The 26,821-nt window shown below is 39.2% G+C and overlaps 1 protein-coding gene across 1 annotated transcript; it reads right to left on the bottom strand.

Moving 5' to 3' along the window:
- Positions 1-24,655, bottom strand: CTR9 (CTR9 homolog, Paf1/RNA polymerase II complex component). The gene is made up of 25 exons (XM_005689680.3): positions 24,106-24,655; positions 22,673-22,771; positions 20,488-20,727; positions 19,882-19,999; positions 18,912-19,001; positions 17,789-17,937; positions 16,605-16,712; positions 13,297-13,404; positions 12,955-13,191; positions 12,659-12,748; positions 12,425-12,553; positions 12,131-12,314; positions 10,575-10,663; positions 9,548-9,733; positions 9,380-9,467; positions 9,093-9,241; positions 7,471-7,587; positions 7,185-7,330; positions 6,198-6,269; positions 5,538-5,673; positions 5,248-5,394; positions 4,734-4,891; positions 3,622-3,718; positions 3,303-3,415; positions 1-1,072 (listed from the first exon to the last, which is right to left on the bottom strand). Exons 1-25 carry the CDS (start codon positions 24,148-24,150, stop codon positions 646-648), a joined length of 3,522 nt encoding a protein of 1,173 aa, XP_005689737.1. The 5' UTR covers positions 24,151-24,655; the 3' UTR covers positions 1-645.

Raw genomic sequence — 26,821 nt, 5'->3', positions numbered from 1 at the left:
AATTGGTAAAAGAATTTTATTATGTGGCTTAGGTAGGTCTTTGCATTCTACTAACAGAAAAGCATTTTTCCACATCTTAGTCAACCTAACAAACGATATATTTGTGTTTTTATCTACATGGCTGCAGTATTACCCTATTGAAGAAAACCTTCCTTTCATTTGTACTTTGGTGCAATTATACAGTAGATACCTCTTTCTCCAGAAAATAAAAATATTCTTGATCTAAGCTTGAAATGGAAAAAGACAGTAACACCAAGTTTCTCACACCACTTGGTAAAAGATTGTAATAGAAATCCAAACAGTATACTGCTTAACATACAAAGATGACACGTGTGCCACTGTTGTAGGCACTCACAACTCTGTAGGAATGCTTCAGCACATGGGTGTATTTTTCTGGGGTTTTCACATATGATAGGTGGAATTGTACCATAATGAAGAATAGTCACCTTTTGCTCAAGAGACTCAAATATTAGACTCTAGCACGGGAAACATCTCTTGGGTCATAGTAATGTACGAATGGATAGGGGAAAAAATTGCCTTAGCAAAAATTTCACCACTGACCAAACACCTGAAATGTTTTTATCACAGCTTTCATATGTTAAAAAAAGTTTCCTGCAGAGATGAAGCATATTCATGAAATAGAGCCTAGTCGCTATCATCTGAACCACGTTCTGAGCCCCTATCCGAGGCCTCATTGTTGGATCCCTCGGGTTCAGATTCATTTCCGGAACCTGGGCCGGAGCCCTCATTGTCAGATGCTCTTTCTGAGTCGTGGTCCGACTCGGCACTCGGGGACGCGGGCCGGGAGTCCATCTCAGAGCCTGCGGAGCGGCTCCGCCCTGACCGCAGGGACTCGTTGTCTGACTGTTCGGAGCCTGAGGGCCTGCGTTTCCTGGCCGGCTGGTCGCTGTCTGAATCCTCATCGGAGTGGGATCTCCGGGACCGCCGGGGGCTGCCGGCCTCGCTGCCGGACTTGTTCTGGTTCTCCTCCGAGTCGCTCTCCGAGGAGGCACCCTTCTTCCGTGGCTCGCCCTCATCTGAGTCGCTGTTGCTGTGGCTGTTGCGGGGATGCCTGGCAAAGAGAAATGCTCGTTACAGGCCAGGTCTCTGACCGACACCACCTGACAATCAGGGGATGGCCTTTTAAAAGAGAAGGGCAGAATATTCTGGACCTGATCAGTGTTTTTACTGTGATATTTCTTTGGTGTACTTTTTTTGTAAATGAGATGTTGTTCATAATAAAAATGGGATTAAGTAGGAAGAAAGAATGAGGCACGTTAGCCCTAAGACAGAATAAAAACAGGGAAGGATGACTCTCACTGGTCACACCAGGCACCTTTCATCAGAATGAATTTCACACGTAAAATCAGGTAAGGAAGGAATACATTTATCTTTATAAGCAAATCCATAGCAGCAGAGGTAAAGCCTAGGACCTCACTTGGCTACAGAGACTATGGACATGAACCCTCTCCCAGGGGTTGGCTGAGTGGGGCTCCCTGTCCCATCTGTGTAGCAGTCGGCCAAGGAGCCAAGCCACCATCCCAGATCTGGGCTTTGCTTCTGCTCTGACGCCCTCGGACACGACTAGACTTACTCTGCGCGGGACACTGGGCTGAGGGGGTTCTGCTGCTTGCTCTCTACACATCGGACGTTAAAGGAAAGGGACTTGTGCTAATGCTCGGGATGGTGGTGGCCAGGGAATCTTGGCTTCCTGCAGGAACAAACGTTCCCTCAACCACTGCGACAGCTGCTACCTCCACCCCCCCAACCCCCCACTGCACTGCGCTCACCAGGAGGGACCTGCTTCTCCTCTGGCATATTCCTTGGTTTTGGTTTCCATGACAAATATTCCAAGAAAGGAATATTAAATCCTACAGGGTCAGTCTAAGAAGGGTGATGGAGGTGAAACAGATTACTCTCCCCAGCAATGAAAACATCCCTGCAGACTGAAGAGAGGCTCTTTGTGCTTACATCTGAAAGAGACCTAGACACGCATCATGTAACTCAGGTCACTCGGGAAGGACGTGAAGCGTGCACAAGAGGATGCTGGATATTCCTTCTGTATATACACCAGGTACCAGTGGGCCCCTTGAATCTAATTCACTCCATTCCATCTGGCTAAAGAAGGAAACACTTCCTGAGGGTTCAACCATCACGCCTCTAATCCATGGACCAGGATAACACTGTGGGCAAGGACCAGTGGTTTATGGAAAAGCAATCTGAATCTGTGTCAACCAGTGTCTTCAGAGAAAATGGGAACCAAACATCTTCACAGATGCTTTACCCTACCAGGCTAGCCACCCCACCCCCGGCCACAGACCCCTAGCCCCTTCAACATGCTAACCTCTCACTGCTGCCTCACCTCTAACCCACCAGGACTCCCTCTCTTGCTTTTATTTAAAAAACTCTTTTTTATTATTTATTGTTTTTTTTTTTTTAGAAGTACAGGTGATTAGGACTCTTTATTCTTCTAAAAGACTTAAACAGCCTTTTACAAAATATATCTCAGTAATTACCCTTAATACTTCAACTCCAGATTACATATGGTCCCTGGCAAGCAATAAATGGAAAATATAAGTGATAACACTTTCCCCAGTATAATGTAGTTTTGGCTTATCTGTCATTCTCTAACTGCTTCTAAAGGACAAATTCCTTTGAGAGGGGTCAATGTCTTTTTCCTCTGCATCTCCAGCACTTAGCACTCATCTCATAACATGGATATTCAAATATCTGTTGGATGAGTGAATGAAATGATGCTATCAGTGAAATGATAGCCATCAGAAGAATAAGGCGTAGTATGGTATTAAGAGTCCTAGTCTAGGAATCCAAATGTGGAGCTTCAGGTGCAAGTTCAGGACAAGTAAAACAGAATATTGTTTGACCAAGTGGGCTGTAAGCTAAAGGAGTAAAGGACAAGCCCTCCACAGGCAGGGAGTGCTGAGTCATCCCTGCCTGACAAGGGAGGAAATGGTCAAGAAAGTGCCTTTCTTCCTGTGACCAAGATCCAGCTACTCCTAATACTTTAAGCCAGTCAATGGCAGTGTAGCAAAATGATACATTTTGTGTAGGAGGATGTCATATAGAAAATTTCAACTAATATCCAGGAAGAAAGGAGGTTTCAAAATAGGTTTCCTTCTGTAAGGGACAAATATTTGGTAGACAAAATGACAAGATCAGAATGAGGTGTGTGATAAGGTGTCTTCCAGTTCTAAGATTCTAAGAAACTAGAGATGACATTCTGTCACAGTGACCACTCTCGGTTACCTTTCATTAGGAGAACACACCAAGCAAAAAATTCCTACCCTTCATCAGCAATTTTCAGTTTATCTTCATCAGACGAATCATCACTTGATGATATTATGGCTTTGGATTTTATTTTTCCCTTCATTGAAGGAGGCAGACGTTCTGGCTTGGGCTAAAGAAAGAACACACATAATAGATTAGTGAAGACTTCCGTTAGGATGTCATGTTAAATTGGGTTTGCATTGCAATGATACAATCAAACGGCGACCAACAGACTTTAGAAGCAAGCGTCTGTGCTTGGAGACACTGCAGGAGGAGGATGTATCTAGCAGACATCTTTTATGCCTACCAGGGAAGAAAAACGTGTTGGACACTCACAGCCTTCTTCTTCTCTGCTCTCGGGGGACGGCGCTTTTTCGGTTTGGGGCCATTTTCTGTTTCATCATCATCAGATCCTTCATCTCCCTTCGGAGGTCTATAGTGAATACCAAAAGAAAGTGTGTCAAGATTCACTCATATGCCTATAAAGCCCAAGACTTCTTCGCCATCCAAATGGTATGAGTCATTCTCAACACCCTTCTCTACGGGTGCTAAATGAAACCAGACTGTGAGGCCACAACTTACAGTTGCTGCACAAGGCTCAGCAGTCTGCCATACAAATAAACCATGGATTTATGCAAAGTCTGCTGACTATGTGAGTCACTGTTGAGCCCTCTTAATGCATGTAAGATAAGCTCAGATCTTGCTCTTGGTGAGTGATAAGAGGATATGAGAAAAGATCCAGGCTCCAGACTCAGCATCCTCCCCCTCCTCTTCCTTCCTTCCCAACTACTCATCCTAGGTCTGCTAATATTCAGCCATAGCTTCAATTCCACAGGTCAGTGTGTCTGATTGAATTCCACAAGCAGAGTCAGCCTCGGGTTGGGAAGAACAGGCCTAGATAATCCTGGAGGTTCCCGGAAAGGGAAGCACCACGAGAGGAGTGGGAGAGTTCAAGGGCCCCTCCAGGTAAGAGAGGACAAGGCACCCCTTGTCCTCACAGCGGATGGCATGGGAGGATGAAAAGCCCTTCTTTCAGCTAAATTCACATTTTACCCATCCTGTGAAACTTGAGGTGAGCCACAACTCTCACCATTTTACAGAGAGAAACTGAGGTTTGGGGCTTTTTAAGGTTATTAAGATGGACAGTTGGCACAGAACCACTAACTTTTCTCATTCTAAATTGCATAGGTTTTCCAATTAAGTGTTGCAATTTTATAGACATAAGAAAGGCAATTATGACTGGCTCAGAGCTCTCAGAAGGAAATTTGTAGTATTTGGTAACTGGGGTCCATTTTAGGATTAAAGCAGGAAGCAGGAGCAGGAAAGGTTTCTGTCTGGGTGGATCAAGAGATTACCAGGTGTTCCCAAATTCTAGCCCTAAGATTCAGAAGGTGAAAGGTGTTTTCCACTTTCATGAAGTGACTGAAAAAGTCATCCCATGACACTACCTTCTCCTCTTCTTCTTCTTTCTCTCGCCACCCTCCTCTTCCTCGCCTTCTTGCTCACTACCACTGCCCTTCCTTCGCTTCTTCTTTTTGGAGACAGGCAGGTCCTCATCGGTGTCATCATTGACAAATTCATCGAACTCTCCTCCCTTCTTGGAACGCTGAAATCCAAAGAAGACCACAGTCAGTGCTGTCCTGGCTGGTAGAATATGGCTGTATGAAATAGGCCTCATGCCATCAGTCCCCTGAATTGACTGGAAGAGGTGCATGGTGAGGCCCATACTTTAAAACTGCTAATTGGGATGAATGTTTCTCATAGCAAAGATCATCAACTGCAAGGCTGCTACAAGATAAACTATACTAAAACTAACACTGAGGTGCATTTCTAAAGACTAGATACCATTTAAAGCATTCTCTGCGTTGAAGACTATCCTTTAGCCGAGGAGGAAGCCAACGCGCAACTAAATGTTGAGTGCATTTAGGCAGGTAACTTCATTTCCAGCTGGAGTCATCTTACCCGTCCACCACCACCACCTCTTTTCTTTTCTTTTGTTGCTTCAGTCTCTCCAGTAAACATAAGAATATTTTTGGTCTTTTCTACATACTGGGCCCGCTGTTCCAAAAGTTTCTTTTGCTCTTCTTTTTCTCTGAGACGTTTCTCTTCCTATGAGGAAAAAAGGGTAGGGAAAAATCTCATCAAAATGTTCTTATGACCATAAAATCATGGCTATCATCAAAAGAACTGTTTCTAACAAAGTGTATGTATGCACACCTTTAATTCTATATCACTGCAAACACAAGAAATACCTGTTCTTTGAGAAGTTTCTGCCTTAGCAGTTCTTTCTCTTGTTCTTGTTTGGCCCGCAACTCCCTTTCTTCTTCGTCTTGTTTGCGTGCACGGGCCACGTGGTATTGCGCCTGGCTCAGTAAATCAGAGCATTGCCTAGAACGTTCCCAATTTCGAGAAATATGAATGCAGCTAGTATACTTTTTATTTAAAAACTCAGAGCATTTATATTATTTACACATATTTAAAAGTTTGAAGCAGGATCATAGGAAATCTTAATCAGCAAATTAACTTAATTTCTCATAAGCCAATACTGTCAATTATTTTAAGTGTCCAAATTATAACTGTCTTCCCAAAGCACAGCTAAAAAGATTCCCAACAATATCTTTACATATAACTCAGAGTCGGGAATCGTGTCTTGATTCTGACTACATAGCTGATGTTAGTGAAATCAGAAAAGTCTTTTCCCATATAACTTCAGGACTTGAACTAAATTAACTTTGGCATATTCCCTGAAAGAACCCTCAAGAAAAAGCCTTAGCCCAGGGTGGAACATCCCAGAGAGGAGAAAGACTGATGCCTAGAAGGTCAGAATCCCTCACTACTGTGTCACTCTCCCAGCCCATATGGATATCATTACCTCACCCAAAGTCACCTTCCATAATAAATAGTAACATTACCTGGCTTCTGTAGCAGCGAGGGCCAAGTCAAATCTCATTTTATCTCCCACTTTACTCAAGTAACTGAAATATCTAAATGGAATGAGAAAATAAAATATGTAAAAAAAAAATTAATCAAACAGACCCTTTAGATTTTTAATCTGTTTTCAAAAAGAAGTTTCAGAGAAGGCTTACATACTGACTGAAATTAATGAACACTTAACTTAAATGTATTCACAAAGGGCTGTCATCTCAATAGGAAAAACACATATACAACTCACTTAAAAAAGAACTCTCAACAACATACCACGCAATACCAGTAAGTTCATGAAGATAAAGTTATATTTAACATTATCAGTAAATTCACAAACAACCAAAAATCAATTCCAGCAACTAATATTTACTAAACATCAAATTTACTAAATATGTCAGCATGGAGGTTAGGAGGCTTAAGCCATGAAAGTACATATAATTTGCTAGGAAAGGCAAGAAATACTTAAAACAAGAACTCAAATAAGGTTGGATAAAACCTGAAGAGATGTCAGATTTTAACTTTAACATACACTGAGTTACCAACTAAATACTGTAAAGTTACATAAATTGAGTTAAGCCAAATAAACTTATTCAGTCATTTAAGAGGAAAGGCCTTAATCTTAGCTCAAGGAAGACTCCTATCTCAGAGAAGACACCGGTATAACAGGTGACACTGGTATAACTCCAACATAAGTGGAGTCTAAAAGTTTCTAGTATGTGAAATTCTGGGTCATATTACTCTCAGATTAATAAAAAATCTAGGGCAAGCCTATAAAGCTAGCCAGTTATAGGGGTTGGACTATAGGATCCAATTCTAGCAGGATCCTGGCTATGGTTTGATGTCACCTAGTGGCAGCTGTGTGCTTTGGTTTAAAAGTTGCCAGAATGATTCTACTAGAGAATGATTCTCCTTTGAGACATATGGGTTTAAAGAAACAATTTCAAAGGTTGTTTGGAACAGGTACAAAATCTTACCTGTGTGCAAGCTCCAGTTCCTTCACAGCATTAAGTACTTCCTTCAGATTACTCTTTTCATCTTTCAGGACAGAGGTAGCTAATCTTTGTAGGACCAAGGCCACATTAAACATAAGAACTGTATCACTGGGTGCCACGTGTCTAGCCTATAAATAAAAACAAAGCAAATTTTTCATATGTTATGAAAACATGAAAACAATTTTAGTTAAGAGTATTAGGCATGTAAGCAAGCGTAAAACAGAGTAAAAAATACAAACTAGCACAGAATTGAGTTCCCTTTTTTTACCTTCAGCAGGGTTTGTTTGCATTCCTGTAACTTGCCACATTTGAAGAGGGCCCGGGCCAAATACAGCACAACTTCTGTGTTCTGGTGCTTATAAAACTTTCTGAGGCAGTTTTCATACTACAAAAAGAGAAAAAATTAATTAAAGCACAACAACAATTACATACTATTATAACAAAATTTCAAGCGATCTTAAAGCTATGTGAAAAGGTATTTTATCTTCTGGATGGTTAGTTTCAAAGACTAAATTGAGACTGATTCTTGACATTCACCAGCATACATTTTCACAACATAAAAACCTGATAAGAAAAATTACATACTCGAAATAGTCTTTCCATTTGAAATCTGGACCAACACTGAAAGGTGAAACAGATGGAAGGTCTTTTTTCTATCTTTAGCAATACAATCTAGAAAAGACTTACTGATGATTTATCAGAAGTCATACACTTGGCTCCTATGGTGCTCTACCACCTTTCTTTAGGGCTGGTGGAACCTACTGGCAATCAATATGAGAAGCGTCACAGTTCTGGTTGTTAATCTCTTCGTAAAACTAATATAGCAATGCTGGTATTAATTTTGCCACGAACAAGTCAGTTTCTGACCATGCAACGTTACGAGTGTTGTAGGCAAGTTCTTCTCAGTGAAGACGGTTAGATGGTTTATCCCTGGCTATTCCTAGCAATTGACTTGCAGACCAAGAAGGCTGACCTCCAAAAATACAACCTCTTAGACTACCATATGCAATCAGGGTTCTGTAAGTCCTTGTGATGAGTTACCTTTCCAATAATAATAATAATACTCATCCTTTTTAGAAAAAATGGTTAACTACTTCCCAGAGCCTGGACTGCTCATGTCTTCTATCTTTGGTCAGAAACTTGTTTTTTTCTGGCCATAATTTCAATAAGAGCATTTTTCCTTTTTCACTAGGTATGCTAAAGATGCTCACTATGCTAAAGATGCTGGGGCATGACTCTTTTACTTCAAGTAATCAACAAATATGAAAAGCGTAACAAAAATCTCGAGCTATGAAGTTATCCCCATGGAGGGAGTTTTTTCTTTTTAAATGTCTTTTAACCTTTCTGAATTGCAGTTCTCATCTGAAAAGGAACAGGATAAAATGAGCAAATGAATAATTGCTCAATCGTGCCCGACTCTTTGCAACTCCATGTACTATACAGTCCGTGGAATTCTCCAGGCCAGAATACTGGAGTGGGTAGCTATTCCTTTCTCAAGGGGATCGTCCCAGCCCAGGGATCGAAGCCAGGTCTCCTGCATTGCAGGTGGATTCTTTACCAGCTGAGCCACTAGGGAAGCCCAAATGAATAATAAATCCCACTATCTTCCGGCACTTATACTGCTATGCTAGGCAAATTAGTGCCAAGTATTTTTCATTCTGGATCCTCATAAAATTCTATGAGATTAAGGTACAAGTATTTCTGTCTTATAGACATGCCCAAGACGTGCAATTAATGGTGGAGCCAGGACTCACATCTTTGTCTGGACATCAAAGACTGGTCTTAACCTTATAAAATTATAAGCCTCTAAACCAATGGGGCCAGAATGGTTAAGAAAACAACTGCTCAACGATGATCACAAAATAAAATATTTGAAAAATAAAACATTACCATCTGAACAGCACTGATATATTGCTTTTGTTCCACGTAGATGTGTGCTAGATTCAACCACACATCACTGATATCTGCTGTTGCTTCTCTTACTTGGGCAAATACATCACGAGCTTCACGGAAATATCCTTTGTGGGCCAAGACAGCTCCTAAAGTTATAAAAAGGGTCACGGAATTAGAACTTCCTATTTGTAGCCAGAAAAATAAACTAGAGAGAAAATCTGATCTATAAACATCCTTCCAAAAGCATTTATTTTACAATTAGGATATCCAAATCTTATAATTACCTATGCCATTAGCAGCGTATAGATTCTTTGCATCATTTCTGAGTACTTGTTTATAGATAGCGAGAGCACGATCCTGATGACGCTTTTCCTATAAAAAGATTATTAAAAAAATTCAAATAAGAATCAAGTAAGAATCAACTTTGTTTTAACGAAATGAAAAGAGATTACCTTTTCTCTATCTCGGGTGGGCTGATGCAAAGTTTGAAGCCAGACGTTGCCAAGGGCCAGCATAGAATAAGTGTCACTCTGAGTAGCTGGTTGTTTTAATATCCTCTCAAATTTCTTCTGGCCTGGACCCCATTCTTGTTTTGCTAAATGAAGATTACCAATCAAAGACCAAGCATCTGGATGGTCCTAAAAACACACATATAAAAAGAAGCAAGATCTGTAATCTGGCTTTGGAGATCAACCATCTTTCCAGAACAGCTGATTCCTGGAGAGGTTTATAGGCTACATTTACAACAGTGTTTTTCAAACTGACAGCTGAGATGGATTAATGACTTGTAAAATCAATTTAGTGTTTAGTTATCAGCATAAGAGATGCAATAAAATGGAATACAGTAAAAACATCAATGTACTGCCTAGGGCAATATGATTTTACAAATCATATTTATTAATCTGTAAAACTTTGATCTCAGCTATTTGCATACACATGTGTGTGTGTACTAGGCTGTGACATGAAATCTAATTCTCATTGTGGGCCACAATCCAAACATCTAGATGACGCTACACCCTTTGAAGTGAAGTGAAGGTTGCTCAGTTCTATCTATCTGACTCTGCAACCCCATGGACTATATAGAGTCCATGGAATTCTTCAGGCCAGAATACTGGAGTGGGTAGCCTTTCCCTTCTCCAGGGGATCTTCCCATCCCAAGGATCAAACCCAGGTCTCCCTCATTGCAGGTGGATTCTTTACCAGCTGAGCCACAAGGGAAACCCAAGAATACTGGAGTGGGTAGCCTATCCCTTCTCCAGCAGATGTTCCCAACCCAGGAATCAAACCAGAATCTCCTGCATTGCAGGCTGATTCTTTACCAACTAAGCCCTTTAGTATCTTTAAAAAGTAAATGAAAAAAAAAAAGGCAGGGGGAAGCCAACCTACATAGCCATTAAAAGAAAAAACTGATTTCCTGAAGGAAAATGGTGATGTGGTAATATAATTATTTTTTCAAACCCAAGAATTATTATTACCAACCTGATTAATCTGAAGAGCTTCCTTAAACCAATCTGAAGCCTCATAAAAGTTTCCTTTATCTCTAGCCATTGCTCCTAGGCGCAGATAGCCTGAAAATACACAAGTTTTTATGTTTAAAATATTAGCTATAAAGTAGGACCATAATTTTAAAGTTGCACTTTTAAAATAATTGCTTTTCATTAACACATCACAGGTGAAAAAACATCAAGCATCAATATAGTTAATTAAATGTCTAATAAGTTAAAGTGCAACTTCAATACCATCAAACCTTCCTGTTTGAAATCTCAGATTCTCTCTTCTACTCCATTCCCCAAGCTGGCACTCTGGATCAAGTCATTATCTCAAGTTAAGTTATTTTAAAAGCTTGGCATCATTTTGTTTCCCGTTTCTCTCTGATATACAGCACTGTGCTTGGCATATCACACAATAGTGAAAACACAGACCACTAGGGATTACTAGTTAGAAAACCTGGGCTCTAACTGTGTCTCTTTCCCTTAAGTAATTTTAAAAGTGAAAGTGTTAGTCACTCAATCGTATCCAACTCTTTGAGACCCCACGGACTGTAGCTAGCCAGGCTCCTCTGTCCATGGGATTCTCCAGACAAGAATACTGGGGTGGATTGCCTTTCCTTCTTCAGGGGATCTTCCCGACCCAAGGACTGAACCCAGGACTCCTGCATTGCAGGCATATTCTTTACCATCTGAGCCACCAGGGAGTGCCACACAACTGTCAAATTGTTATTTTTTCCAGAAAATGTCACTCTCTCAAGAAACCAACAATGGTTTACAATTGCCTATCAACTCAGTTCAAATTAAGCCTGGAATTCAACTAAAATCTTATTTTAAATCACTTTTTTATTCATAATAGTATGACAGGGGCCAAGTTACCAGCCCTTGATTTGACCAGAGTCAAAACATCATAGCTTTAAGTTCTTTTAAGGGAAGTGCAGCATATAAATGATTTTTAGTTAGAAACTTTCCAAATTTCACACTGTTCAGGTTGCAAAAACTCAAGGTAGGACATTTTTAGGAATAATTATTTCCAGGAAAGGCACTCTCCTTTATGACTATTAAAAACACTGTAAATCAAAACAGATGCCACCATTAAGATAAACCCATAACCAAATATGTCAAGGAGTTGTTAAAAGCCTAGTAAAGGTAGCTGACCCACTGAAGATGGACTAGTCTATAAAATATGGTCCCACTGGTTTTCAGTTGTTTCCTTCTGTTTCCAGGATAAATTTAAGTGAAGCTGCATTTTTTTTTTTAAGGCCACAAATTTGCTTTGAAGAAAAGGTATAACCTTTAGAACAGTTGGTTTTGTTTTTTCAATACTTTTGTTTTTGTTTTTTTTTGCTACACTGTGTGGCTTACAGGATCTTAGTTCCCCGAAAAGGGAATTAATCTCCAGTGGAAGCAAGAAATCCTAACCACTGGACCACCAGGAAATTCCCTAAAACTATTTATTATTAGTTCCAAGAAAGATTTTTTTCAGGCTAAATTTTTGCTCCTGTTGTGAGCATTTAATACATAAAAAATAAAGTTTAAAATTCTTACAGTCAACATAATTAGGATGTTCCCGTAAGATGTTTTTATATAGTTTTTCAGCTTCATGGAATTCACACATCGCCTCATACAGCCTGGCTAAATTGTATGACGTTGTAACAGAAATGGCGTTATAATAATGTTCATCATGCTCAGCTTCTGCCTTTGCACGATCCAAAGATGCCAAAAAGTATTTCTAGGAGAAAGAAAAGAAAATTACACTGTGAAAAGACTTGGTTGATACATCGAAAAAGGTGTGCACTGAACTTGACAGTTCAAAAGAAGGAATTAGTCCTTCGTTCCTACCTTTGCCTCACCCAGATTTCCAAGTCTGAAGTGAAGGGCACCCACGTTATTCAGAATCTCTGGGGGGACATCGGCCTGCACTTTCTCCTGAAGGATGCGTGTTGCTGTTCCGTAGGCTGACAGGGCACCCTGTATTTTCATGGTGGACAGAATAAGGTGTAAGTGAAAAAGAGAGAAACACTATACCAGGCTTACCAAAAACACATTAGGTAGATGAAAAATGTGATCAAATACCTGTATATCAGTCTGTTCTAAGATCTGTGCCAACTCAATCCAAGCTTCAACATCATCAGGATACTGTTCTGTGACCTTCTTCAAATGGCCCTGGGATAAACAGAGATCATTAAGCTAAGGCATTCCAACTCTAGGCTATGAAAGTAAAACGTGGTAGCTGCTCTACCCTGTTTAATGTCAGTTGTTATTTCAACTGGAACAAACTCAGCTATCAAAAACATATTTCTATAAGCAATAACAAGAAATGAGCATCTAGGGATAGCTACCAGAAAATAACTAAGACTTTTAAAACGTACCTTGGCAATATCTCTTTTTTCTTGGTCTTCTGAAGCAGCATATAAAGAGCCAAGAATTTTCATAGTTTCATAATTATTAGGATAAGCTTTCAAAACTTTCTCAAAGCACTGAGATGCATTCTCTTTGTCACCTCGATAAATGTACATTTGTCCCAAACCAAAAAAAGGCAGCACAAAAGAGGATGAGGCAAACTGTGTGGCTTGATAGTAGTATTGGAAAGCTTGGTCATAATCTTCCTAAAAAATGAAAATAAAACAAGACCAACAATATATACAAACAGAGTTAAAGATCTGGAAAACCATTAAAGAATTAAGATACTCCAGGATGTAAAATTAACTTACCTGGACATGGAATGATCTAGCCAACTGATAGCAACTTTCTGCTTGCATGGCCTCCACTTCTGTATTATGGAATGCATGGAGAGCCAAGTGCTGGACTTTACTGTAATCCTGAACAAGGAAGACCCAAAAATCAATGGGTAAGCTCCAACAACTCTACTGGTCTGTCATAGGGTTCCTCAAATTTCACTTTAAAAATTTGTTAACTGAATTAACAATAACAGCACTGTACCCTTATTTACAAATCACTCTCCTTATTCCCCTTGCTGATAAACTTAGGGAATATGGGAACTAACATTTGTATAGTACTTAACACTTGCTCAGTATGTCTATTACTTCATTTAATCTCCACAATAATCCTTTGAAGCATCAGGCCTATTTTTGTGATTAGAAAACCCAAGAGAAGTTAAGTCCCTTATTAATAGTAATGGGAGCAGTTATGATTTAATAAGAACTATTATATCCAAGGATTTCTTTTGTGGCTCAAATGGTAATCTGCTTGCAATGTGGGAGACCCAGGTTTGATCCCTGGGTCAGGAAGATCCCTCAGAGAAGGAAATGGCAATCCACTCCAGTATCCTTGCCTACATAATTCCATGGACAGAGGAGCCTGGTGAGATACAGTCTATAGGGTTGCAAAAAATCAGACACGACTAAGCAACTACACTTTCACTATATCCAAAGTACTCCACTAGGTATTCTTATGTTAGTTCTAAGCTTAATCAACCTTCCCTGCAAAGTATGTCATTACTACCATTTTATTGATGGGAAAACAGAAACTTAAGTAAAGTTTGGATAACCAGAGTGAAAAGCTAGAATCTCAGTTTACTTTCTTCCCCACTCCAAGGATATGTTCTGTCACATGAAGGTAACAAGTACCAGCGCCTGGACCTGCATTCAACTCTATTTGAATGCATGGGTCATGACCTTCCTACTAGATTTGACTTTCCTTTTGATTAATCTGCCAAGTGTCTCAAAAGTCACAGTTCATACATCAGGGGTAGAAACAATGTTTCAGTTTTAATAGGAATGTGTTTTATTCATCTGACCAGAAATCTGGTCTGATGTAAAACTTTTGACATTTTTTTAATATTATAAATAACGGGATTGCAGCTTTTAACAGGGACTGTTTCCCATTAGGTAGGTATGTAATATGGATATTACATTTAACAACCCTAACTATCACCCCTCAAATCCTATAAAGTAGGTATTATTACTGTTTTACAAGTGAGGCAATTAAGGTTTAGGGAAATCAGTATATTGGCCCAAAGCCAAGGAACTATATATAATGGTGATGCCAGAATCTGAACTAAGTGATTCAAACTCCACACTTTTAATTACATGACACAGCCTTTAGCTAAATCTATATCTTGTTCACTAGAATGAGGGTATGGAAATAGCCTGTGTACCTTCTAGGTTTGTTTTAATGACAAACTGAGAAAACGTATGTAAACATGCTCTGTAAACCTTACAGACATATATTCAGTGCAAGAGGACCTCATGACACCTGGCACAGCACTGATCATAGATCAGATGTTCAGTAACACTCAAATAGACTCCCTTGATTTACATATTTCACCTAGGTAATCTTTAAGGTTCTGAATACACTAATTGTGCTCAGTAGAAGCAAGTCTCTATCTTCAGCAGTGGAAGCATGACTAGCATTGAAAATAAAAAATGCGTTATTCTCATCTGGTTCAAGGAAGCTGTCCTAACATTTGTAAGCACTGACTACTAGATACGCACTCAAATATTTAGAATCATTAGTCCTGTTTTTTGTTGTTTTTTTCCCCAATAAAAACCAATCTAACTTATGTTAATGTTTTATCTTAAAACAGTAACACTTCATTTACTTTTAAAATATATTTCCATCTTCTCCCTAAGTTGCCTTTTAGTACTATAATAGCTATAGCATAAATGGTTTTTCCAGTGGTCATGTATGGATGTGAGAGTTGGACTGTGAAGAAAGCTGAGCGCCGAAGAACTGATGCTTTTGAACTGTGGTGTTGGAGAATACTCTTGAGAGTCCCTTGGACTGCAAGGAGATCCAACCAGTCCATTCTGAAGGAGATCAGCCTTGGGATTTCTTTAGAAGGAATGATGCTAAAGCTGAAACTCCAGTACTTTGGCCACCTCATGCGAAGAGTTGACTCACTGGAAAAGACTCTGATGCTGGGAGGGATTGGGGGCAGGAGGAGAAGGGGATGAGAGAGGAAGAAATGGCTGGATGGCATCACTGACTCGATGCATGTGAGTCTGAGTGAACTCCAGAGTTGGTGATGGACAGGGAGGCCTGGAGTGCTGCAACTCATGGGGTCACAAAGAGTCGGACACGACTGAGTGACTGAACTGAACTAAACTGAAAGCTTAATTAATAATTCACTATGAAAGGGGCTTCTATAGCCAGGGAGAGTAAAGCACCATGGTTAACAGCTCTGTGACCTCAGGGTATTAACTCTGCTTCCATGATTCATCCACAAAATTAAGAAAATATTACCTATCTCACAGGATTGTTTTGAATATTACACAAATTCATCGCATGCACTTTTAACAGTACTTGGCATTTAGTAAGGATAGAGTGCATACCAATAGCAACAATAACAGCAATATAGCATGTATTACTAATAAGGATCGATGTAGTTTTGTGAACTTTTACTTAAATTGCTATTTAATTAAAGTTCTTGGTATAATTTAGTACCTAGTTGCAAAATGATTTATTAAACTCATGCTTACCAACTATATAAAAACTTTTCTAGTATTTAAGAAATCTAGAAAGCCATTGCTCTACAGAATTAGTGGCAACTTTAAAAATGACATCATGATCAACATACAAAATAAACAACATACAAAAATAAACAAGCTGTGCCTCTCTTCTTTCAGCTACCTAGTGATCGTCTTCTAAAAATGTAGCTCAAGAGCGTTTTCCTTCTTGGTGGTAAACACTTTTCTTAACCACTTAATCATTTCCTCTTTCATTTCTCTACCACAGCAGGGTAGAGACCTTTATTTTTACATTTACATTTGTTCACATGTCTGCATTTTCTATGAAACTGAACTCCTTGAGTGCAAAAAATGTCTTACTGAATTTCACACCTCCATCACAACATTGGGTATGGTATACAGGGTCAATAATTATTAAATGATTCAATGAACAAACAGACATACCTAGATACTAATATAAACTCTAACTTGAAAAAATTCTCTTGATTAAAATTTCTTTTGAAGTTAAAAAGATAAAGTATCAACTGCAGTGCAGAAAAGCAAAGATAAGGATTTAAAATTAAACAATTTTAACAAATGATTTCTCCTACCTTTTTGAAGAAAAAGTGATTTGCTAAGTGGTTCAATACCATAGGGTTGCTAGGATCAATAGTATAGGCTCTGGAAAGAAGCTGGACACCATTTTTGATGGAATCAGCCTAAAGGAAACACAGTGATGACAGGGATGAGTGAAACATTACTTAAATAGCACTTTTTCAAAGTTTCTTTTCTAGTCTGAAGAAATAAGATTATACAAATCTAAGTTCAGATACCAAAATATAGTTCTTTTTAACTTTCTCGCCAGCAATAACAAATTTCAAACCGTGATGGTGGGATTATAAATTGGCACAGCCACTACAGAAAACAGCATGAAGGTTTCTCAAAAAACTAAAAATAGAACTACCACATGGCCCAACAACTCCCCTCCTGGGCATACAGCTGAAAACCCAAATATTAACTGGAAACACTACCTCAAAATCCAGACCATTACTTATAATTGCCAAGATATATAACTTAAGTGTCCATCAACAGATGAATGGATAAAGATGATACACACACATGTACATGCAATGGAATACAACACAGCCATAAAAAAGAATGAAATTTTGCCGTTTGTAACAACGTGGATGGACTTGGAAGGCATTACATTAAGTGAAATAAGTCACAGAAAGATAAATGCTATATGAATCTAAAAAATACAACAAAATAGTGAATATAACAAAAAAGAAGCGTAGTCACAGATATAGAGAACAAACTACTGATTACCAGTTGCGGAGGGGAGGGACAATATAAGGGTTGGGAAGTGGGTGGCATAAACTATCAAGGTATAAGAAAGGTTCAAGGATGTAGTGTACAACATGAAGAACATAGCCAAGATTTTGTAATAACGCAAATGGAAAGTAATCCTTAAAAACTATAAAAATTAAAGGAAAAATAATAGAAATAAATTCAAACAGTGAGTTAAACTTTCAGAATTTAGCTTTCTTAACAGACTTAACTGCAGAAACACTGCCACTGGAAAGCATTTCCTGCCCTTTGAAATTGGGTGAATGTAATAAATATACCTGATATCACTGTCCTAAACAATCTACTGCTAATCCCCAAGGCAAATAATAGGAAAGACTCCAAAAGATTGCATTTTTTAACAGCTCTGTTGAGATATAATTCAATATATAATTTAATACTATTCACCTGACAAAACGGTCAGAAACTAAACAGTTTTTTTATCACACACCTCTTTATTATTGAGTTCTAGAACAGCCAGTCCCACCAATGCTCCCACACACTTGGAATTGAGTTCCAGGGCTCTGCTGAATGCCAGACGAGCTTTCTCCAGTTTGTTAAGTTTCACAAAGCAATGGCCCATTCCTAAACGAACCTCCGCTACAAAAATAAAATCAAGTTACTTAGTCTGTCAAACTAAGGCATTCTTAGGATTTAAATTTTTTTAAATGCTTACACACTATTTATAAGTTGCAAAATGCCAGAATTAAACTCAACATAATCCCACCATAAAATCTTTGGGTGTATCACAATCTTGACCTCACTGGGGGTGAGAAAAATAATGTTATTTTTCTTGTCTTCCAATATGCCTGACTATACTGTACCTTCAAGCTCTAATTTTTAAACAGCAATTTTTTAAACAGAGAGCTTCATTATAGGCTTAAATAAAGTGACTGACTACATGCACATCTGCAGAACTAAGCTTATAAATGCTTCCCAATTTCAAACCCATGCCAAAAGTCAACCATGTTCTTATCAAAGGCCAACCTCCCCAGTGCTCATTAGATGCTACCCCTTCTCATCTAAGGTCACTGCACCAGCAACCCTCCCCTCTTTTTCCTGCATCATCAGAATTTCCCTCTCAACTACATCATTCTCATCCATACACACTCCCCTATCCTAAAAAATCCTCTCGATTCCATTCGTCTTTCCAGTGTCACTTCATTCCTACTTTCCTTAGAAAGTCAAGCTCCTTAGATTCTATACTTGCTGCCTCCAATTCCTTTCCTTCCCTTTTCTCTTTGGACTCCACTCCGATGAGTATCTCACCTCTACCATTCCAATAGAACTGCTTTTATCAAGGTCACTAATGATTTGTATGTTGCCAGATCCAATGAGCAACTTTCATTCCCTATTTTACTTGGCCTAACAACAGAATTTGACAGTCTGACAATCTCTCCTTCTGGAAACACTTGATATTTAATTTCAAAATTTGCTAAATGAATGTGATTTTGCAAAGAAAAAAGTATACAAGAAAAAGATATATTAAGAACTACTTCTACTCAGCCTTTGAATCAAATATCAATATTTTAAGTTGGATCATATACAGCTTAGACTTGAAGTTTTTCTCTTACCTGGACAACCTGGGTTAGTCCGCAAGGCTTTCTTATAGTAAGCTAGAGCGCCTCTGTAATCCTTCTTGTTGAACGAAATGCAAGCTTTACCTGTAATGGTTTTTTAAAATAAACATGCACTTATTAAAGAACTCAAGTGTTATATACTCTCCACTAACTCACCTAGATCAAATATATATCTCCCAGTAAAAAATAGTCAATAGTAAAAATGATTTCATATTTAAACTTGCTTTCCATAAGGATCTATTAATCTATGTCTATAAATAGAACAGTCCTATATTTATGTGAAATGTTAGAAAACAAAAATTAGCTTAGAGTTGTCCAAATAGGTTGTTTACTGATTCTCTAGAAGTAGATTACAAATTATGCTTAACTGGTATATATTTTATTTCTGTAATGCCAATAGAAATGATGATCTCCTGCAGTAAGTTTTTTCCGTCTTTATTTTTTTGGCCACACTGGGTAGCCCTGAACCCAGGTCCTTGGCCATGAAAGCATGACGTCCCAACCAATGGACCACCAGGGAACTCCCTACAAGAGTTTTTTTGTTTTTTAAAATTTTATTTATTTTTAGCTGCACTGGATCTTTGTTACTGCATGCAGGCTCTCTTCTAGTTGCAGTGAATGGGAGCTCCTTTATATGGTGCATGGGCTTCTCGTTGTGGTGGATTCTCTTGTGGAGCACTCGGGCTCAGTAGTTGAGGTACACGGGTTTAGTTGCTCCATGGCATGTGGAATCTTCCTGGACCAGGGATTGAACCCATGCTGCCTGCATTGGCAGGTGGATTCTTAACCACTAGACCACCAGGGAAGTCTCCTCCCCACCCCACGAAGGTTTTATTTTTACTAAGGTAAAGCTATTCTACTTTGCTGCCCAGCCCAGTTACTAAGGAGCTATCAACAAAGAGATGTATTTTAGGCACATGCTGAAAAATAAAGATTCCTAAGATGGTTGCTGAAAATGACTTACCAAGCAGTGCTGGAATATTATTTGGAGACTGGTTAAGTACAAAATGAAACTGTGCATCAGCTTGATCCATTTTGTCACCTTCAAGAAGGCAGAAGCAGGCTCTTCCTAACAAATGGTTCTGAAAAAGTAATGTACCATTTTACACTTGACTTTACATAGGACTAACCGTGATTTAAGACAAACGTGTAACATGAAAATGAAAACCATACAGGGGAGAAGTTGGGCATCACACAAATTCCCCTAACACTATAGTGTGTTTAAACCATCAGTAAGCAATTCTGAATTACAAATTGAGAAATTATCCCAAAATGCAAGCCAAGAAAAATGACAAAAAGAAAAGTTCAAACTCCTTAAAATACATCTGAAATTCACCTGAGGATGTTAGAATTACCAACTCAACATGTTTATAAATTTCTATGCTAAATATGCCCATATTAATTCAACAGTGTGAGGAATTTCTATTTTAATAAAGAACCCTTCTCCTTTTTGACTGTTATCAACCATATTAAAAATTGTTTTAGAAACTCTGTTGCCTATTACACATATTTTGTTTTCACGTGGCAATTTTTTCCTCTTTCATAAATTCAAAGAAATCTGACAGTTTACCTGATCATACATAATAATTTTATCTGCCATTGTATACAATAGGGTTGCCTGTGTAATAAGATCCTTCTTGTTGTCCTTATTCTTTTCCTTACGAGCCTGTTGAACATAATAGGCTGCCAATGTATCCAAGCAAGTCATCTGGTCTTTTTCATGGTCTCTATAATCCAAATTGCCATCTATACGCGCTGCTTCCAACAACTTGACAAACTCTTCTGTTTTCCCTTGCTTGTAGTATTCCAGCTATAAGGCATATAATCAAGTTAGAATTATTCTATGTCCATACAAAAAGTTGAACACAAATGTTTACAGAGGTTTTATAGGCCCCATACTGGAAACAACCAAACTGTTGATGAAAAGGTGAATGGACAATCTGTGATCTATCTGTACAATGGCTACTGCTCAGCAGTAAGAAGGAGCTACTGGATATATGCAACTATGTGGATAAATCTCAAACTAATCTTCATTGACAAAAAGCTGATCAGGGGTTGGCAGGGCACTATTTTGCTTTCATGTGGCATTTTTTCCCTCTCAATTCAAAGAAATCTGACTTAATTTACCTGATCATACATAATAATATTAACAAGTGCCCGGGCACTATGGGAGGGTGGGGAAGGGAGAGCTGGGGGGAAAGTTTCAGGGGTGATGGATGTATGTGTTATTTTAAATATGGTGATCATTTCACAGGTGTATATATGTGCTAAAGCTTCTCAAATGTCTGTGTTATATTCAGTGGTCTGAAATTCACCTGAGGATGTTAGAATTACCAACTCAACATGTTTATAAATTTCTATGCTAAATATGCCCATATTAATTCAACAGTGTGAGGAATTTCTATTTTAATAAGGAACCCTTCTCCGTTTTGACTGTTATCAACCATATGCAGTTTACTACAGTGAAATATACCTAATCAAGTTGCTTAAAAAATTAAAATCACTATAAATGTTTCCATCTCCTTACTCAGCAATAGTTGATTGCAAACTAAATCAGAGCCAAAGAGAGAAAGAAATAGTGAGAGGTAAAAAGAATTCCAAACAAAAAACTTGGGTTCTAGTTCTAGATCCACCAAAAATTATCTATGACTTTGGGCCTGTTGAATAACTTCTGTGGATATTTGTTTCATTTGTTAATAATATAAGGAATATCCATCATTAGCCCCTTCCTTTGGGCCACAAACAATGCCAGGAGTTTCTTAGACATTATCTCTAATCTCTACAACTATCTTTTAATCCAGTGTTAACAACCCCCTATTTTAGATGAGGAAATAGGCTCAGAAGATAGATCATTTGTTGAAGGTCACAGAATTAGTTAGCAGCTGTGTTGAAGTTCGAACAAAGGCCTTTCTAATCCCAAAGCCTACATTCTTTCTTGTTTTAACAACCTGTAGCCCACAATGGTTCATAAATTTATCTTACTACAGCTGTCATGCTAACCCTGCAAGACTCCAATTTTCATATAAGTGCTGTGAAAGGAGGCATTTGTACTAAAAAAAAAAAACAACTTAAATTCTCTTCTGGTTTTAAAAAAATGAGTGACAAGCATAAACGGCCTGTTCTCCAAAGACTGAGAAAACTTAGCACTTAAGTCAGGAAGGCACTGCTTGTCACTGATAGCACCTCTCTTTAAACCCAAGCCTAAGAAACTCAGGAGTTACACTTGAGCACTGGACACAAACCTAATTTCAGATCTGTTTCTCTGACTATTCAAGCTAACATTAGATGCCTTGTTTATATCCTTACATGAAAAGTGACTTGTGGCAAACTTGCTTAGGAATAATGATTAAAGTATTCACTATATTTCATTACTATAATCATTTCCTATAATGTTCCCACAAAAAAGAAACATAATCATGCAGCTAGTACTGAGGTGTTAGATTGTTTACATTGTGGCACCTTGTTTTTTTCTCAGTTTATCTGCATATCATAAGCCAGTCCTCACTGAATATCCACTAAATAATCAAATATTCAATGCTGAGTACTATTTGGCTTAAGCGAATTTTTCTTTTACCAACATATTCTAATTTACCAGAGGTCAGCAGACCACTTAGGAAACTGGACTATAATATAATTAACTTTTACATACACGGTACTATCATTCACCCAAGCTGGCTATTACTGTATCTGAAAACAGAAACCACATACTTTTTTCCAGTCGACATGTAAAAAGTATTTGTTACATGAATACTCACCGCCAAAGCAATCCATATGTGCAGTTGTGTGTGTTCCTGTTTCAGAATACTGATAACTTCATCTCCCTCCGGTAACTGATCAAAATCAAGTTCAATGACCTAAAATACAAAATGTAGATTTTAACTCTTACTTTTCTTTTTTTTTTTTTTTGGCCATGCCACCACAGCATGTGGGATCTTATATCCCAACCAGGGACCGAACTTGTACCCTCTGCAGTGGAAATGCAGGGTCTTAACCCTGCATGGGGTACCAGGGAAGTCCCTGTTTTTCTTTTTGAAATCCATGTTTCTCCTCTGACTGCTCTTTTCCCAGAGATTCATCAGTCTGGTTATACATAGAATTTTTTTTTTTTTTTTAATCCATAGGATTTGTGTTCACTTTCTGTAAGGCTAAACAAGTATATGTTAAGAAATGTTTAAGGAGCATATGCCAAATACATTATATGGAATAGTAAAGTAAAAGCATAGCAAACAAATCCTGCTAGCTGTCTTCAAATCACTAGAACTATATAAAGCTTTGAAAAAAATGAAAGGAAACTCTGCTTAATGCATAGTGCAGGTGAAGTGTAGATAAGCACCCCAGAGACTCTGATGCCATTGGTCTGATAAGAAGCACAATTCTAGAAGCAAGGCAATCTTGAGTTGCCACTGCACACATTCATCATGGAGGCAGCATTTGTGTCACACACACTCCTGACTGTGGCACAAAAATCACAGTAGAAAAATTTCCTAGAATTAGATCGTGGTGGTGGTTATACTGCTTTGTGAATATCACTAAAAACCACTGCATTTTATGGTAAGTGAAACACATCTCAATAGTGCACCTCAATCAAACAAATAGGAATATGAGATAGCCAATAAGACAACAGCAATTCTGAGAGCTTTACTCAGACAAGCTATTGGCCATCCATAAAAGAGGAGACAAGGGAGAGGGGGGCAATTCTATCAGCACACAGCAGCGGCTTGGGGTCTCTATTTCGCTGAGAGAGCCTTGTGCAGCGACACGGGAGTTTCTAAGGGAGGAAGGGCGACATCCCACATATTCCCGGGGAGAGATACTTAGTTTGAGCAGCAGAGAGAACACAGTGACATCAGTGTCCACCTCTGTGGTCTGTGAGGTCCCTCACATTTGATCAAGCACACTCACACTCCCGCGCCTCTGAACTAGGAAGAGCGGAGTACTGTCAAACACGAACAGGTTGGAGGGGAACTTTAAAAGAACTCCTTCTCGGGGTGGCCTCAAGGTTTCGGGGACCTGATGTTCCCAGCCTGGGAGGGTGCCGGGGCTGGGGAAGGAAGTGGTCGGAGCTTCGGTAGGGGAGTTCGATCTGGGAGAGACAGTGCTCTTACTTCGGAAGCGAAGTCGAGAGAAAGGGGGAGGGGGAGATCGTCCAAGTTCACGGCCCCCACCCTCCCCCATGCTCCACACTTACCTCGTCAGTGTCCCGAAGGGGAATCTCAATAGAGCCCCGCGACATGGTGAAATGAGAAGGAGAGCGGGTGTCGGGCCCCGCCTCTCCACAGCCGGTACTCCTGGCTTATAGCTCGTCCGGAGACTAGCGGCGGCTCGGGCTCCGGTTGTGACTGCAGCCCCGCAGCGCCACCGGAGCTTCGGCTTCTCCTTCCCGTCAGCCGCTCAAACAACGAACAGCAGACGGCGACCGGCGACTTCCGGCAGCCCCGCCCCCTGCCCCGGAAACTTTCCGCGCGGGAGGGCCTGTCCGTTGGGAACGCTCCTCCTGTGGTTTAGGTTCCCCGATTTTAAAGGAGGGTTCGGAAGATTCGTAGCCCTACCTCTCCCGAGGGCCTGAGGCTATTGAACCTGAAGCCGCCCAGGAGCGGGGATAAATAGGTGGAGAGCGTATCCGCCCCTTCCCACCTTAGGGGCGAATGAGGCTCGGATTCGGGGCCTGGCCGCTGACTGCCATGTGTGAAGTGAAGTGAAAAGTCGCTCAGTAGTGTCCGACTCTGCCAGGCTCCTCTGTTCATGGGATTCTCCAGGCAGGAATACTGGAGTGGGTTGCCATTTCCTTCTCCAGGGGATCTTCCCGACCCAGCGATCGAACCCAAGTGTCCTGCATTGCAGACAGACTCTACTGACAGAGCTACAAGGGAAGCCCTAGTAACCCATGACTGGCATGGGAATTCTGGCCAATTACAGCCATCCTTTCCTGAGCCTGATTCCGCCCCCGATCCCCGGATTTATCCTCTACCAGATGGGCCCAGCCAGCCTCCTTTTCTAATCCAGATTACCATGAATGGGACAGTCGGTTCATTCCTTAACGCAAATTGGTTGTTCAGTTAGCAGCTACTTTTCGTTCGTCCTGTTTGTGCGAGCTTTGTGACGAGCTTAAATAGAAACGTTTCAGTGAATTCTGTAATCATTGTGCTAGTTCATGTATTTTGTGTGGGTTTTGTTTGGGTTTTTTTGGGGGGGAGTGTCTTTGAAGCATATGAGAATCTGCTAGATTTGTGATTTTAATAAAACTGTTGAAGAATTGGATTAAATTTGTAATCAGCGTTTTGATTATAGAATTTGACTAAGTACATTTTAATTAGTGTTTTCATTAAATTATAGAATGTGATTAGATTAGCTTGTAATCACTGTTTTGAGTGAGCCAGAAAAGAAACTGATTAAACAAATTTGTAACACTGTCAATTTTACCTAGTGCCTCTTATATGTATGGGCTTCATCTCCACAACCTCCATTCTAGACCAAACCAGTAGCCTCACTTTCCTGGAATAAATTGCTGCTTTATCCAATATGTCATCCACTCTTGATCCGAAACTCCAATCCAGCTTCAGCATGTTACACATCTATCTTTAAAAAAAATACTAGTTTGATATTTGTGTTTCCTCCCACCTCCCTCAAAACCTTTAAGTGGAAACTTCATTAAATTTATGTTTTGATCAGTTGTCCAATATAGACATAATACTAGGTATGTAGGTAATTTAAATTTTTCTAGTAACCACATTAAATAAATAAAAAGAAGTAGATGGAATTAGTTTAATAAATTGTTTTACCCAATATATAAAAAATAAAACTTCAATGTATAATCAATATAAAATTGAGATAGTTCACATTATTTTTCACAGTAATTCTTGCAAATGCAGTATGTATTTTGCACTTATATACTTAGTTCAGTTGCTTAATTTTAATTGGAACTACTGGACCTGTACTTAAATTTCATAAAATTTGGCATTGAAAAGAAAATAGATCCAGGGAATTCTGTGGCAGTCCAGTGGTTAAGACTTGATGTTTTCTTTGCTGGGGCCCTGATTCAATCTCTGGTCAGAGAACTAAGATCCTGTAAGCCCCACAGCACAGCCAAAAAAAGAAAGAAATCCACATACTTGAATTTTCCAAACAAATTTACAAGTTTTTCAGTAACGGAATCAATCATCAGTTTAAAGTTAAAATTTTAAGTTAATTAAAAATAAACAAAATTTAAAGTTCAGTTCCTTAGTTCCATTAACCATGTTTCAAGTGTTCAGTAGGTACATATGGTTAGTGGATTCTGTATTGTATTTTCAGGAAATACTGTTTAATACATTTTAAGGTTTATAAAGTGAGCATCAGACAAAAGTAAACTTAGTGATGAATGTTATTATTCTTGCCCAAACCCTCCTGGCCTTAAAGACGCTAGCAACATATTTGAATTGGTGTTTCATTTACTGGCAATCAACAGCATCCTAACTGACAATGCAGAACACTATCATTGAGTAATACGAGAGCCTGATTTAGAGTGGAATTTGAAGGAGGTGATATTTAGGTTGCCACTGGGAAGATGAGTAAAATTTGGCTAGGTTAAGGCTCAGGTGGAGTGTATGCGAGATAGAAAGGACAGTACTCTGGGGAAGAGCTTTGTGAACCTGAAAGTCATATTGCTAGAATGTAAAAACTGATGCGGAGAGTAGCATGGGTTGAGGCTTGTAGACATAAGAAATAGCCAGATCATGCCCAGGTTTATCCATGCAAAGCAAAGCTGGTGCCTTGCCCTGTTTCCAATGTAAGTATAGACATCACAGTTAGAAAAAAACACAACAATTGCACTCTGAGGGAACCAAAGAAAATCTGTGTCACACTACCTGTAGGTCTCCAAGGTGAATGAAACCTTCAGTGTTTCCCATGTTATTGATTCTCTAACA

Source organism: Capra hircus, chromosome 15, assembly GCF_001704415.2.
Source record: "Capra hircus breed San Clemente chromosome 15, ASM170441v1, whole genome shotgun sequence".
In the NCBI taxonomy this organism is placed as follows: Eukaryota; Metazoa; Chordata; class Mammalia; order Artiodactyla; family Bovidae; genus Capra; species Capra hircus.
The sequence above is the reverse complement of the archived record's forward strand: the minus strand, read 5'-3'. Positions and strand labels throughout refer to the sequence as shown.

What these genes read in the sequence shown, in the direction of transcription:
- CTR9 (XM_005689680.3), bottom strand. Translation starts at nt 24,150, where the DNA reads ATGTCGCGGGGCTCTATTGAGATTCCCCTTCGGGACACTGACGAG. An exon ending in CTAGATCATTCCATGTCCAG is followed by an intron (nt 13,192 to 13,296) that starts GTAAGTTAATTT and finishes TTCATTTTTTAG; the next exon opens with GAAGATTATGACCAAGCTTT. An exon ending in ATACGCTGCTAATGGCATAG is followed by an intron (nt 9,242 to 9,379) that starts GTAATTATAAGA and finishes TTATAACTTTAG; the next exon opens with GAGCTGTCTTGGCCCACAAA.